Raw genomic sequence first — 15097 nt, forward strand, 5'->3', positions numbered from 1 at the left:
AAAGTGATATTTGCATTTAAAAAAACTAATTCTCTGATGCGATTTTCGAATTATACAATTTGTAAGAATTTTTATACATTGACTAGGAAATAAATTGAGTTTTATCAAATTGTAAAAACTATTAAAAAATATCAATTCATCAAAAAAAAAAAAAATAGATAAATAGAACTTAGTTAATTATTTTATATGCATTGTACGGGAACTGCTCATATAAAGTATGCCCATTTGACAGCTTGAATAATAAAATAAACTTTACGCTTAGGCTTTGGGTTAAACTCGGGCTTAAGTTTTATTTCAAATTTTAAAATTGATTTTTGTGAAAATCCTATAGTTTTTAAGAGTTTTTGCATATTAGGCTAAAAATTAAATTGGTATTATCAAATTTCATTTTAATTAAATGCTAAAACTATTAAAAATATCAATTCATTAAAAAAAAATAGATATTTTGAACTTAATTGATTAATTTATATGCATTGCGTGGGTGCTGGTCATATACGGTGTGGTCATTTGATTAGCATAAATAATAAAATAAACTTAAATAATTAAGATTTAAAAAATATTTGAGTGGCGAAATTAATAAAATCTTTAATTAGTCACGGTTTTAATTCATTTTTACGATTAAAATTATTTTTTATTTCAAATTTAAATATTGATTTTTATGAAAATCTTATAATTTGTATCCCAGTATTATCAAATTTCATTTTAATTAAGTGTTAAAGCAATTAAAAAATAGCATTTCATAAAAAAAAAAGAATGGAAAACTAGAACTTAGTTGAATATTTTACATACATAATGCGGGAACTGGTCACATACATTGTGGTCATTTGACATCATTAAATAATAAAATAAACTTTAATAATTATGTTTCGAATAATATTTCAGTAGTAAAATTAATTAAATTGTTAATTTTTCGCGGTTTTAATTCATTCTTGCGATTAAAATTACTTTTTATTTCAAATTTAAATATTGATTTTTATGAAAATCCCACAATTTGTATGAGTTTTTGCATATTAAACTACGAAATAAATCTTAGTTCTATCAAATTTTATTTTAACTAAGGGTTAAATTTTTAATGAATAGTAATTCATTAAAAAAAAATATTAATTTTCAACTTAATTAATTATTTTATATGCATTGTACGGAAACTGGCCAAGTACAGTGTGGTTATTTGATAGCATGAGTAATAAAATAAACTTCATGCTTAGGCTTAGGCTTAAGGCGAACTTAGGCTTAGGCTTAAGCTTTATTTCAATTTTAAAAATTGATTTTTGTGGAAATCCTATAATTTTTAACAATTTTTGTATATTGGACTACGAAATAATTTCTAGTATTATCAAATTTTATTTTAATTAAGTGTTAAAACTTTTAAGGAATGTCAATTCATTAAAAAAAATTGAAAAATAGAACTGAGTTGATTATTTCATATGTATAGTGTGGGAACTGCTCATATACATTGTGGTCGTTTGACATCGTTAAATAAATAATAAACTTTAATAATAAAGTTTTGAATAAAATTTCAGTAGCGAAATTAATTAAATCTTTAATTTGTCACGGTTTTAATTAATTCTTACAATTAGAATTAATTTTCATTTCAAATTTAGATGTTGATATTTATGAAAATCTTACAAATCGTTAGAAATTTAAAAAATTTGTTTTGGAGTGATAATTCAGTGCAAAAATTAACATATTTTTGACGTCGAGATTAATTTTAATTATAAATCTAGTTTCGGATCTTTAAGAAATTTAGACGATTTCTCCGAATTTTTGTAAATTTATAATTAAATAAATTTTAATTTTGTTAACTTACGTTTTAATTAGGTGCCAAAAATGTTAGGGAAGATGTGATTCATTTATAAAATTAAAAATATTGAACTTTTATTTTATTGACATTACTCTCGCTGAACCAAGTGAAAGAAGAGATCCATTGCCTAATATTAGAATCACGGTAACACATTTTGTTTATTTTCTTTGATTGAATATAATTTGAAATTTAGCAAATTAAAAGATAAAAAAATGATATCATGAATTGGTAGCCTTCGTTAGTTCTTTTCTCTCTTTCATTTTTTAACAGTAAATCAAAATTTTTGATATGTTCAATTAGTAAATGCACTGTAATTACACTATCATAAAAGATATAATTAATGATGAAAAATTCATAGGTTTTAGCAAAATTTTCCCATAATTCCTTATCAAATTAAAATCAAACTCAATTCATTCAACTTTTTTTTCTTCCTGATAATCGTTATCGTTTACTTATTACTCCTAATCATGAAATTATATATATATATATAGTTTGTACTTCCCTTTTTAATAATATCTTAACGATGATAGGATTACATTTGATTACTTTAGATTCATTTTCCGAGATCAAAAAAAATTCGAGACATATTTTGATCACGTAACTTGCATTAAAACAGTCTTGTTTTGTACAGAAAGTTACTGAATTGCTGACAATATTGATTGGGAATATCACTCAGACAAAATTATGTTTTGAAAATTGCAAGACGAATATTTCAATAATTTATCAATAGAATCTGATCATAAAGAAAAGAAAGCATGGAGAAAAAAAAAGAAACACTGGGCATGCACTATTATATCATCAGAAAAAGAAAGTAAAGTAAAAGTAAAGTTCTATCAGTTTGGAAGGCTTTTATATCACCACTATATGTAACAATATAAATAGTTTTCTCATAATTTCAATTGTAACTGAAATTAAATTCTGGTAATTATTTATCAGTTAGTGGTAAAAATTTTAGATAGACAATTAAACAACACTGGCTTATCAGCTTATCATTTTTTTTCGCAAAAATTACCCAAAAATTGCGGGAAAAATATTAAAACAAAACAAAACAAAAAAAAAAAAAAAAAAAGAAACTAAAACATTATTATGAAATGGAAATGATCAATGCATAAAATATACAGAAATGAATAGTTATTGAAAGAAAAAGAAAAAAAAAAAAGAATCACAGGATTATTTTTTTTTCTTTTTGTTTTGTTCATCTCATTTCAATTAATCATTGCCATCATCTGTTATTCATGATCAAATTTTTGAAGCCTTCGTTGTCGAATTTCATCCAATTCAGTCGTTGATGCAGAACAAACTGATGTTGTGTTATCATTAGCTGTTGTTGGTTGATCTTTACCTGATTTAATTTTAATATTACTCGAACTAGCTACTGGCACATCAGATGATAATCCATGAGCGGAATTTTCGTCAATAGTCGAAGATTTTGCTGCAGTCTTAGGTAATGTTGTTGTTTCTGTTGCCGTTGCTGTTGTTTCTGCTGCTGTTGTTGCTGCATCCACATTTGTTGTTGTTGCAGTTGTATAAGCCGGAATGCTACAAAAACAAATGAAAATTTTTCTTTAAATAAAATAAAGTAAAAATTAGCAAAATGTTGCCAAAAATTTTTGACAATCATTTTGAATACAGATAGATTATATTAGACAAATAACTGATATACTGTGTATTCATATATAGTTAATCATTTTAACAATTGCAAAATTTTTAAATAATTAATTTCTCATTTTGCAAATTTCACTATCTTCTATCGAGTTATTATACATTCTTATAATATGTTTAATTAATTTTTATACATTTTTTTTTTTTTTTTTTTTCAATATTTAATTTTACCTCAATGACTGTACAATACTCATATATTGTTGTAGTTGCATGGTAGCTGCATCCAACAATAAACTAATATTACGAATACAATTGATACGTGCTTCAACAGCAGCTCGTTCTGTTCCTTCCATTGCAGCAACTTCTTCGTCTGTTAAACCGGCAAAACTAGGAACCGGTGGAAATGGAAATACCGGAGGTACCATAAATGGTGGTATTGCCTAGAATGGATCCAAAGAATGGAGAATATATTTGAAATAGAATTATTTATAAATGAATAAATAAACTATAGTACAATTTGAAAAAAATTTTTTTCCTTTGTTCAGATGATAATTTCGTCGTGTTTTGTTATGACTGAAACTGAAAACTTTATAAGTGCAAGTTATTTTCATTCACATTCAGTTAAAGTAAGATAAGTTTAATTTTTAACGGTTTCAAAAATTTGTATAAAATTTCTCAGCAAATAATGCAGATAAGATAAATAGGAAAGAGAAAATACTGAATGAAATGCTCTTTGGTAAAAGAAATGGATAAAGACTAAAAAAAAGAAATAAATAGTAAAGATTTGAAGACACTGGAAGATCGACGTGTATACAAGTCAAACAGCCATCACTAGAAAAAAAATGAAATTTACAAAAATTAAATCAGGTGAAATCGAAAAATTCAATTGATTGAGCATGCAATAAAATAATTCTAAGTAAAAAAAAAGATGATGACCGGTGATTTGTCTTATTTATTCTTTAAAATGTGATGCTTTAACTTAACTACAACTTAATTATGTTACAACATACAAAACAGTTCTGGTTCGTCTTACTATCGTAATCTAATAAATTGCTTTGCTAGTAAAACTTACTACTATTGATTAACTCAACCATTAATAGATCTTGGAAAAATACTCATAGTATCAATTAGCAGAAGTAAAAAAAAAAGTATATATATATATATTGAAATCAAGCAAATTTAAAAAAATTATTTGTACAGTTATCCATTAGCTTTATCTAGATAATTCAAACACATTAATTAATAGAAATTTATCAAAACACTAATTATTAACAAAAATAATTATTAAAAAAAAAAAAAAAAAATAGTAATTATTAAGTATCAAAACATTAACCATAAATGGAAATCCTGGTGGTGTAGCTGGAAATTGAGGCATATTGGAACCGATACCAGAAGGTGGCATCTGCGGTACGCTACTACCATCATCATTCCGTTGACCAATCGTACTTGTTCCGGCTTGCGGTTGCTGTTGTTGTTGCTGTTGTGGATGCTGTGGAAAAGCGAATTGAGCCATGAACGGAAACATATTTGGAATTTCACCACCATTATTTGCAGGTTGAATTCCTCCATTTGGTCGTGCTTGAGCAGGTCCAGCTGCAGGTACAGCTGCTCCTTCAGCTGCAGGTGTTGTTGGTGTTGTCCTCCGTTGTGCTATAACTTATTAATTTATTAATTATAATTACAAATCAATAAGTTGTTCAATTATTAAAAAAACATAACTTTAAAAACTTTAAACTTGAAGTCTGAAGAGTTTTCTAGAATTTTCTTTTCAACAAAGAACAGATATATGGATATGGATGTTAAACCGAGCTAAATAACAAATGCAAACCTAAAATATCAGTACGACAAGTTGGACAACTCTGCTGTCGTTGAAACCATGAACGAAGACAGTTTGCATGAAAAATATGATTACATGGTAGTTTCTTGGCTCCACTAACTGGTGTCATCTCTTCACGGCAAATTATACATGTATTATCTCCTAAATAAGAATTCAAAAATATATGTATAAAGACATTAAAATTCAAAAAATAAAAAACTGAGTAGAAAAAGAAACAAAACATTACACTGATCAAAATATTTATTAGAAAAAAAAAAATGTCACTTGAGAATTAATTTTATTTTAGGCAGCACATTTTTATTATGAACTTACTTTCTAAAACATTATCATTTCAAATAGCAATTAATTTCATGTAAACCAAAAATTAAAATGATTATTAAAATGGATACCTTGCAATAGATCTTGTTCGGTAGCTAGTGGAAATAGATTATTCATAGCATGGATCGCACGTCTTGAAAGTATCACATCATTAATTGCCTTATGGAATGCTCGAATTGTAAGATAAAGTGGACGTATGGAAAACAATGGAAAAGTATGCAAACGTATCATTACGGCCACAAAAATAATATATAAAATGCAACGTAGGCAATCTAAAAATTATTCATTTTTTTTTTGAAAAATAAAATCTTTTTTCCTTAAATCTTTAAATTTAGTGGTAAAAAAAAAGAAATCAGGTATGAAAATGATAAGATTATAACAAAGATAAATAAGCAAAATGTAATAGTAAGAAATTTTATGAATAATGAATTTCTTTCATATATAGTAATATATGCAATAAATTATGCTCCCGTAATATTTATCCATTTTGCTTAATTGAAAATCAATTTTTCATCGAAATAGATTATTCGCTTAGAAATAATATGAAGCAAAAACAAATCTAATTTAAAGAAAAAAAAATTTATAATAAAATCCATCATCCAAAAAAGAAAAAAAAAGACAAAACAAACACACTGATAAGAAGTTCCGAGTAAAGCAAATAAACTGCTTTATTTTCCCATGGATGTACATTTCGTAAATCATGCATATGCAAAATATATTTAATAGTTACATGTAGAACAACTGTCATTAATACCGCATACTACAAAAAAGAAAAAATTGACAATAATAGTTGAAATTTGAATAATTATAGGTAAAGCATGATAACTATAGTTGAATGATGCTAAAAAAATTTTTACTATAAACAAAAGGGCATATTTTTATTATTATGCTCAATACATTGTATATTGTCTCTTTCCAATGATAATTTTCTGATGATAATTTGACAAATTTACTCATAATCACTTACCTCAAATCCAAATACAATTTGAACAGATGCGCCACGAACAAGTGTTGTGAAATATGCATGTGATATAAAATAACTATCCAGAGCACTCAAAAAGGCAAGTAATGCTGAAAAATCAGGAAAAAAATCATTCATTATTTGTAAATTATTTATATATTTTATCACAAAATCTAATCTTATGATATTTTAAAGTAATAAAAATTGCATAATCATTTATTATGTAAGCTTAATTTGAAATTTAATTATTTAATACTTGTTTAAGGAGAAGAAAAAAACCCGAATTATTAATTCAATGAAATATAAAAAATTTGAAGTAATAAACTGAATTTGAAAAGCCTGATAAAATGTTCATGCAATGAAAGAGAATCGGATACTAATCCAAGTGGAAAAACTTAAATTAATTTAATAAATTGCAAAAAATTAAAAAAAGAAAGAAAAAACAACAACATAAAAGATTGAAAACATACATATCATCCTGCAATGAAACAATACAGTTATAATTGGACTTCGTTCCATAAAATCAACCCGATCTTCGCTAAGCCAATGGAATAATTTAATAAAAAGCAGAAAAACAAATTGCATTACAAAACGAGGCGAAAAGTCATCACGAAATACGGTAAATGCTAAACATGTCTCCATGATTGCATGCCATGTTCTCTCCGATAAATGCTAGAAATATGTAATTTTAACTTGCCATGTGTATTTCAGGTAAACATTAGCACTTACTAAATATTTCAAATTGAAGCATTCCAAATCAATATTCAATTATCAAGTCTAATGCATAATCTTATAATCTTAATTTAATTAAAAGCACACTGATAATGAATAATAAATTCTTCAGAATAAATTCAGCAGTCTAAAAGAAAAAAGTCAAAAGATACGATTGAAAAAACAAAAAATGTGTTGTACTAAATGTTCAAAGAATTTTAGTAAATTCATACCTTTTCTTTTCTTCAAGAAAAAAAAAAAAAAAAAAACTTTAGTTTTATTTGTAAATTGAAAGAAATTTGCTAACATAAAATATTCTAATTTAAAATGAAATTTAGATAAAAAAATAATTTTCAACATATATACCTCATATTCAGCAGCACGTAATTCACCAAAAAATAATTTTCTAATGATTTGAAAAATCATATATGCGATTACCAATCCTTGTACATACATTACCTGCATATACATGAGATATATTTTTCAGTAAAACAAAAAAAATTACAATAATACTGGCAGTTAAAATTTTCCTTATTCAAATTTTCTTGAAAAATTAGAAAATTAAAAAATAAATTTTTTTTTTAAAGAAAAAAATGTGAAACTTACTGCCATAGAAGGACTACTTTTTGTAATGTAAACAACGGATGGATAAAATTGCTTTTTCTGGAAAAAAGCATTTCCAACTGTAAGCAAAGTAAGAATAACACTTGTTATTGTCAAGACAAAAGTTGATGCATGTGCCATTTTAATGAAATATTCTGAAATTCTGGAATAATAATAATAAAATTACGATGTAATAAACATTAAACTTTGCTCTAAATTAATAAATCAGTTCTCAACAAGAAGAAGAAAGAAATTCATTTCAAACACTTCACAAATAATTCACATCATTCCTTAAAACAAAAATTATAATAAAATATCAAATTTTATACTATATATATATATTTTTTTTTGATAGCTTACAATGATAGTAATTTTACTTTTAAAGCTTTTTGTAAAGGTTAAAAAAAGAAATAAATCTTTTCATACAGTGATTAAATTTTAAATTACTTCAATAAATATTCATCTAAATAACTTATCATCCAAAGAAAGTTATAACGCCATTATTAAAATTAGCGAAAAAAAAAACTCAATTTTTGTTACTAAATTTACATATTTGAAAAAATATTCCTTGACTTGTGACCCATTTGATGAAAAATATAAATAAAAGCAGTAGCAATCATGCGATGCTTACTGAATCAATTAAAGTTTAAAAAATGTTTAAAATTTTTTCTCTTTCATTTACATTTAAATGATACCAAGTAACAAATAACAATAAAAGAATAAGAAATTACAATAAAGAAAGATACGAATAAATTTATATAATTTATTTAATATAACATAATATACATGTTTCTTCTATCTTTATTAAATATAACTACTCACATAAAATACCATCACCGAATCAAATTACCATATATTACATGCTTAATAGTGCATGTTATAAATAAAGAAATAATTAAAATCGATATAAAAAAGAATGAATAAAAATACTATTAAACAAATCAATTTCCCAAATTTAAAATATTTCCATTTTTTTTTTTTTTAAATATCGCGAAATGCTACGTAATTCTTTATATGAAATGGGAAATAATAACAAAAATAAAATAATTCAGAGAGGTGACTATACTTGCATAGTTTTCTTCCTGAGTTGAACTTTATCTTAAAAAAAAAAAATGATAAGACTAATAAAGAAATATAATTCACAATCTACAAGTAAAATTTACTTCCCAATCATTTTTCGCTCTAAAAACAGCTGAAAAAATTGAAATAGAACTTGCCAAATCAAGAGCAACACTTATCAAAATATCATTTAAAAGTTGAATAATAAAGAAAGGAAGAACAGTTCATGGTTTTCATAAACAGTATCGAAAGAAATGAGAAACCAAATTTATAAATGAAATTTCAAATAATGAGATTTGAACTTCGATTTCATCATTAAAATCTTTTTTCTGAATCAAATTCCCATTTTTTTTCTCTCTCTACTTTAATTGTTCATTAATTCACATACTTCTATAAATATTTCAGCAAAGAAAAAATACAGAGCAAACAATCCAGTATAAAAATATATTAAACCAAATAAACAGCGAACCGAAATTTGCTAAGTAAACTCTGGAATTTTTTCACATAATCGTCAGAATTAAAGTCATAAAATCTTAACTCGTAAAACAAAAATTAAAAAAAAAAAAAAATTAGCTCATAAAAACAAAATCAAAAATGTTACCCAAAAATGTGCATTTCTATACCAAAAATATCATGGAGTAAAATTATAAGTGAATTTAATAATTTATGAAATACATGATGTTTTCTCTCCATAGAATGTTATTATGTATTTCAAAAGAAAGTGTGGGAGAGAAAAAACAACATCAGAAGAACCTATAAAAGAAATAAGAAAAATGAATTTTGTTCCAAGTTCAAATGTAATAGTTAGGAAGACAAAAAATAATAATAAATATCCTCCTTAAAACACTTTTAATTTTTTTTTCCATCTAAATGAAAGTACAAAGAGGAAATAGCAAAATAATATTGCAGAAATGCAAAGCTGCTGGTAAATTGTTGGCACAAAATCGATTATGGAGAAAAACCAGAAATAGTAAAAAGTGAATAATGAATGAGTATATTTTCTGAAAAAGATGAAAATACAGTTTACAGAAAACATTCTCAAAATTATCGTTCCACATAAATTTTTTGGAAATTTTTACAGTACTAATTGTGGAAACTGCGAAAAGAATATATAAAAAAAAAAAAAAACAATAACCGTAGTGATAGTATTAACTGAGGAAAACAATAAATATCACAAAAAAGAAGAAAAGTACACCAAAAACTTTGATAATCAACCAGCGATTTTGTGATATTGAATGAAAGTATTTGACCAATTCCGTATGAGCAGCTTCAACATTTAATGATGTTTCTTCAACGTTTGAATCAATTCGAGTGATCATTTCACCTTGCTCAGTAACTAATGAAGCAAGCTATAAAACTTGAAATGAATGAAAAACATTCTAATTTAAAGAAAATATTTTTTTAAAAATATATCTAATTGAAAGAATTTTAAATGGAAGAAAATATTCTCCGAAAAAAAAAAAAAAAAAAAGCAAATATTAATCGTAGATTCTTTTATCCTTAGCAAGCATCCTTACATTACCTGAATTACATATATGCATCACTTCTTGAATAGATCACGTAAATTACGTCTTCCTTCAAACGTCAATGCTATGGAAACAAATACAAGACGTTACAAGTATCAAAATCCAAGTGATCTCAAGAAAGGATATATATATATATATATATATGTATTTCCTGAGAGAATATTACAGTAATGTTGTTTACGTAGTAAAAAGAAACTTAAAAGAAGCATACAACTAGTGGAAAATATAATCCAAATTTAAATAACATTACGTCGCAATCAATTAATGATGTTTGCAACTTTTCCTATATAAGAAGTTTAAGTAAGAAAAAAAGATTAACTAACCTGACGGAAAATTTGACCCAATTCTGATATGCTGCTTTCAATATTGTCCATTGCACTTGAACGAGCTTGCAAATATGCATCTTGTTCATTAATTAACGAAACCTATAATTTTTTAAAATTCAATTTCTTATTTTGATTTTTTATAATAACTCTCTTCCATTCGTTTTTAACTCTATGATATTTGCATCCAGAAAAAGCATTTTCGGTGATAACATAACTCAGTAATAATTTATTAAGTTAAAATTTCAAATGTTGAATTTATTCGAGATTCTCAAAATCTTGTGATGATAAAATTCATCTTTCTACTCAACCATTAATCAATTGTTATTCCTTCATCCCATAAAGCAATAATTACTGAATTTATTTCATCAAAACATATGCATGCTTGAAGATCATTTACTGAACTGAGGATGAGTTCATAAAATGTTAGCAAAATTCACAGTGTAAAAGAATAGCACAAATCATATGTATCTTTAGCAAAACAAGTCTTTGAAGATCAAAACAAACTAAATAAAAAATAAAAGGTACCTGCTGTTGTAACCTTTGCTGTTCTAACATATTTATATCAATCGCTACTGATGATGAAGCTTTTATTTCATCTTGAAAAAGAACTGAACCTACTGCAAAACAATTTATTAACTATTTAATACAAAAATAAACCAAAATCTTAAATCAAGATTTAAGCAACCTAAACAACAAACATATTTCAATACAAAATATTCTCGAAAGATTGGAATAACTTACAATTTCCCGAACTAACAGAAGGTGGTAAACTCGACGGCACAGGATGACCTTGACTGAATTTTTCACGACGTGATTTTTGTTGCTTTAGATTCTAAAATAGTAAGAAAATATGAAAACAGTGGGAGCATCCCAAATTACTAAAACATTCAACAACAGTTTTCAGTGATTTCTGAATATTACATTTTTGGAGACAAAAGATAAAGTACCAATAATGAAATTCAACTTAAATAAGACCATCCCACTGCCACCACAGTACCAACTAAGTTTCGAATGAAATTTCGAAACAGAATCAGTCACACCTCAGTTCGTAATTCCAGCACATTTTGAAAATCCTTGCTAACACTTGCTAGCTTTGATTGAAGTCCAACAACAATCAACTGTGAATGTCCATGTTTCTGATCCTTTTTGTTGAAATTGCTGTTATTTTTTGAAAATTCTTGCAACACTGCTATCTGCTTATTTAATCCTGTTATATCCTAGAAAATTTCATTTTTATAATTTACCATTTAAGGAGCACATTCAACAGCACTGATTTAAATAACATCTTTAAAACTTACATGTTTTATTACTTGTGATAATTCTCCCACTTCTGCCATGCGATCATCGAATAAAGACCGTCTTTTGGCTAATTCAGTTAATTTCTCCATCTTTGCACATGTCAAACTTAAATCACGCCCAATACGCCTACAAAACGATTATTTTTGAAGAGCAAATCAAAAGAACCTAAAACTTTACAAAAAGACTTTAACTTCTAATAAAAATTACTTTGCAAGTTGTGCAAACTGTACTGACTGCTGAATTCTCGGCTCTCTTGGCGTATAACCACCAGCTCCATACATTTTCATCTGAATAAAAATATCTTCTAACCATAAGTGATAAATCATTTCGCAGCAATTTTCAATAATTGAAAAGGTAAGGCATATTTCATGCTCCATTCTTGCATTAAATTAGTTGACTAAAAAATTTGAAAAACCTTTAAAGCAACAAATTAACCTGATAAGATTTCGCTGTAGTACGAAACTCGCCAGTACGATCACGAGACGGCATTTCTTCAGTTGCTTTAATAAAGCTTATTGATGAATTTTGTTCACACTCCGAATTTGTCGAATTGTTTCCGTAATAACCAAAAAATGGTGAGGTGTCAGTAGTGCCAGAGAAGGTGTGCTGCAATTATGATTGTTTATGGTACCGAAATATGGCAGAAATGGAAGTCATTAACACTAGAAATTGTAATATCTTGTGATTTTGCAAAAACTGAATACTTATTGGGCAGTAAATTTCATTCCGATGATAATGATAAAATTAGCAGTATATTCCGACCATAAATACTACAGAAATACAAATGGTTTAATAAAGTTTATTGTTGGAGTATTAAATTTGAATGCTAAAATCTAATGCACCTTTGAAAATCAAAATGAACTGTTCAATTAAATAGACAATATGCCCACATTATATTTAAAAGCTGATCTATACATCTTTATATCACTCTATTATAATATCACAATTGAGAGTGTTTTTGATTTCTTCAATATACATTTCTAGCATGCATTCTTTACATTTAAATATTATTTTTAAATATGTATATAAGATAGAGTGTCTAATAAACGCTCAACTTCACCAAGTCGTATCTTACCGGACAAACTATTTTTATAATATATTTGATAATCAAGTAAAAGTCCTTAATTTATCTCAAGTAAAACCTCCAAAATATCTCGGTCATATTCTATTCGAGAAGTACTTCAGTGGTACCTTAACAATAAAATCATTGTTAGGCTATACTATAAATCGACAAGTTCAACAACATTCAAAGAAAACACGTCAACATATACCTTTTCATCACTTGCTCTTTCCACAATTCAAAATTTTTATCAGTGCATTTGATAATTTTCAAGCCACTTTCGACAACCTTTACAAAATAACAATTCGTTCAGCCTAAACGATGCTAAGTAACTTTCAAACTTATTCTCCAATATAATCTGTTATTTGTGCATCACAAATCGCATTCTCCATTTGCCAAGATTTTTTTCAGATGTTTTCAATTATTATTCTCTGAATATCCTTGTGACAGTGAAGAAAAATTACAATTGCTCATGCATTCAACTTCTTGTCTTTGACAAAAAACATTTAATGACAAAGATAAAAAAAGAAAAAGCATTCATCCAAAATGTTTACTATGGAGAAATTTCCGAAAATATTTACGCCTAGAAAAATCATTCAATCTTTTCATCAACAACAAATCTTTGGTTTTAATATTTAAACAAAGAAAGGTATCAATAGCTAGTTATAACACTGACTCACTACTCTTCTTATTTAAATATTTCAATATTATGAAATCTGAATGATCTAGTTACAATATTCCATTCAGCGACAATATTCAAAACAAAATAAAACTTCAATCGCAATTCAATCAATATCACGATCAAATCATGTCCTCATTCGTTATCCCAGCATGTGTCAAATTCACTACGAAAATTTTCATTTCATCATTACCAATTCATTTCTCATCCACGTATCACAGTTCTTTTCAAAGAGGAAAATGTCATACACACTTCACTATGTAATTATAAGTATTTTGTCTAATCAACTCTCCATTTTTTCTAATTTGGCTCACTCTTTCATACATACATATACATAATTTTCTGTTTTCACAATAAACTTTATTATGCTATTACAACTATTTAAAAGTTAGCAAAACCTATTTACTTGCTTCATGCTATTTAGGAAAATGCAGCCTAACATGTACATTAATATAGCTTAATTGTTAATATAACTTATTTCAATTACTATATATTTCAAAAAATTTCTTACTTCTCATTTCAATCTTCTTTGCACCCAGAAATCTTTTATGCATCATTTCGTCAGTTCATCTATTTTGAAATTCTTGCATGTATTTATAAAATCATTAATGCCTTATTACCAAAGTAACCATAAATTATCAAAAAAAAAAAAAGATATGCTTTAAGAAGGCGTTAAAATAAAAGCGTGAGAAGTCATATATACCTGAGCAGAAGACCACAACGACGAAGAAAGATTTGCAAACGATGAGAACGGGCTACCTTTCGATTTGATAACGTCTTCTGAAGGAATATGATTCACGTCCGACTTCACACTAATACCAGAAGTCGTAACGCGTCGTCGTGTAACTGTCAAAGGTAACTCCGTCTCATTCACATGCATTAATGAACTTAAACACCTTCGTCAATACCTACCGTTTTCCTGAAATTAATATTATATATGAGTTAAGATTTAATAAAAACAAATATTACTTACAAACTTACATCATATTACATCATTATAGATTTAAATTTACATCATATATTTCATTTAGAAAAAAAAACATAAATTTCCTACCAATAATCAAGATCATAGAGCTAATTTAAAATTTTTTTTTTTCATTTACAAATTCATTCAATATAAACGATTAAATGAAAGATAAATGCCAGAATTACTAACAAATTTGTATAGTATATAATTCAAAATGAAATGAATATTTAAAACATTAAAGCTAACAAAAACAAGTTAGTGTAAATATTTTTACACTACAATAAATATAAGAAAAATGATTGTTGCAAAGATTATTTAAAAGGTAGATTAGAGTGGAATGATTAATTC

The 15097-nt window shown here is 26.2% G+C and overlaps 2 protein-coding genes across 3 annotated transcripts; both read right to left on the bottom strand.

Moving 5' to 3' along the window:
* Positions 1–3030: 3030 nt before the first annotated feature.
* Positions 3031–7974, bottom strand: Bma-sel-11 (conserved hypothetical protein,hypothetical protein; the record flags this gene model as incomplete). Its single annotated transcript, XM_001897034.1, has 10 exons — positions 3031–3340; positions 3635–3843; positions 4737–5053; positions 5232–5381; positions 5630–5830; positions 6192–6318; positions 6526–6629; positions 6990–7191; positions 7597–7689; positions 7837–7974. 10 exons carry the CDS (start codon positions 7972–7974, stop codon positions 3031–3033), a joined length of 1851 nt encoding a protein of 616 aa, XP_001897069.1.
* A 2066-nt stretch (positions 7975–10040) lies between these two features.
* Positions 10041–14662, bottom strand: Bma-syx-5 (Syntaxin F55A11.2, putative; the record flags this gene model as incomplete). 2 transcript variants are annotated; one of them, XM_001897033.2, is made up of 9 exons in its annotated part: positions 10041–10241; positions 10742–10843; positions 11270–11361; positions 11486–11576; positions 11785–11961; positions 12043–12169; positions 12251–12330; positions 12479–12649; positions 14486–14662. In XM_001897033.2, the coding sequence occupies 9 exons, from the start codon at positions 14660–14662 to the stop codon at positions 10041–10043; spliced, it is 1218 nt and encodes a 405-aa protein (XP_001897068.2). The 2 variants fall into 2 exon arrangements, with proteins under 2 accessions (XP_001897068.2, XP_042938529.1); XM_043082595.1 differs by lacking the exon at positions 10041–10241 and adding an exon at positions 10470–10529.
* Between the last annotated feature and the right edge of the window lie 435 nt (positions 14663–15097).

The sequence above is a fragment of the Brugia malayi genome, assembly GCF_000002995.4.
Source record: "Brugia malayi strain FR3 genome assembly, contig: Bm_v4_Chr4_scaffold_001, whole genome shotgun sequence".
Classification (NCBI taxonomy): domain Eukaryota; kingdom Metazoa; phylum Nematoda; class Chromadorea; order Rhabditida; family Onchocercidae; genus Brugia; species Brugia malayi.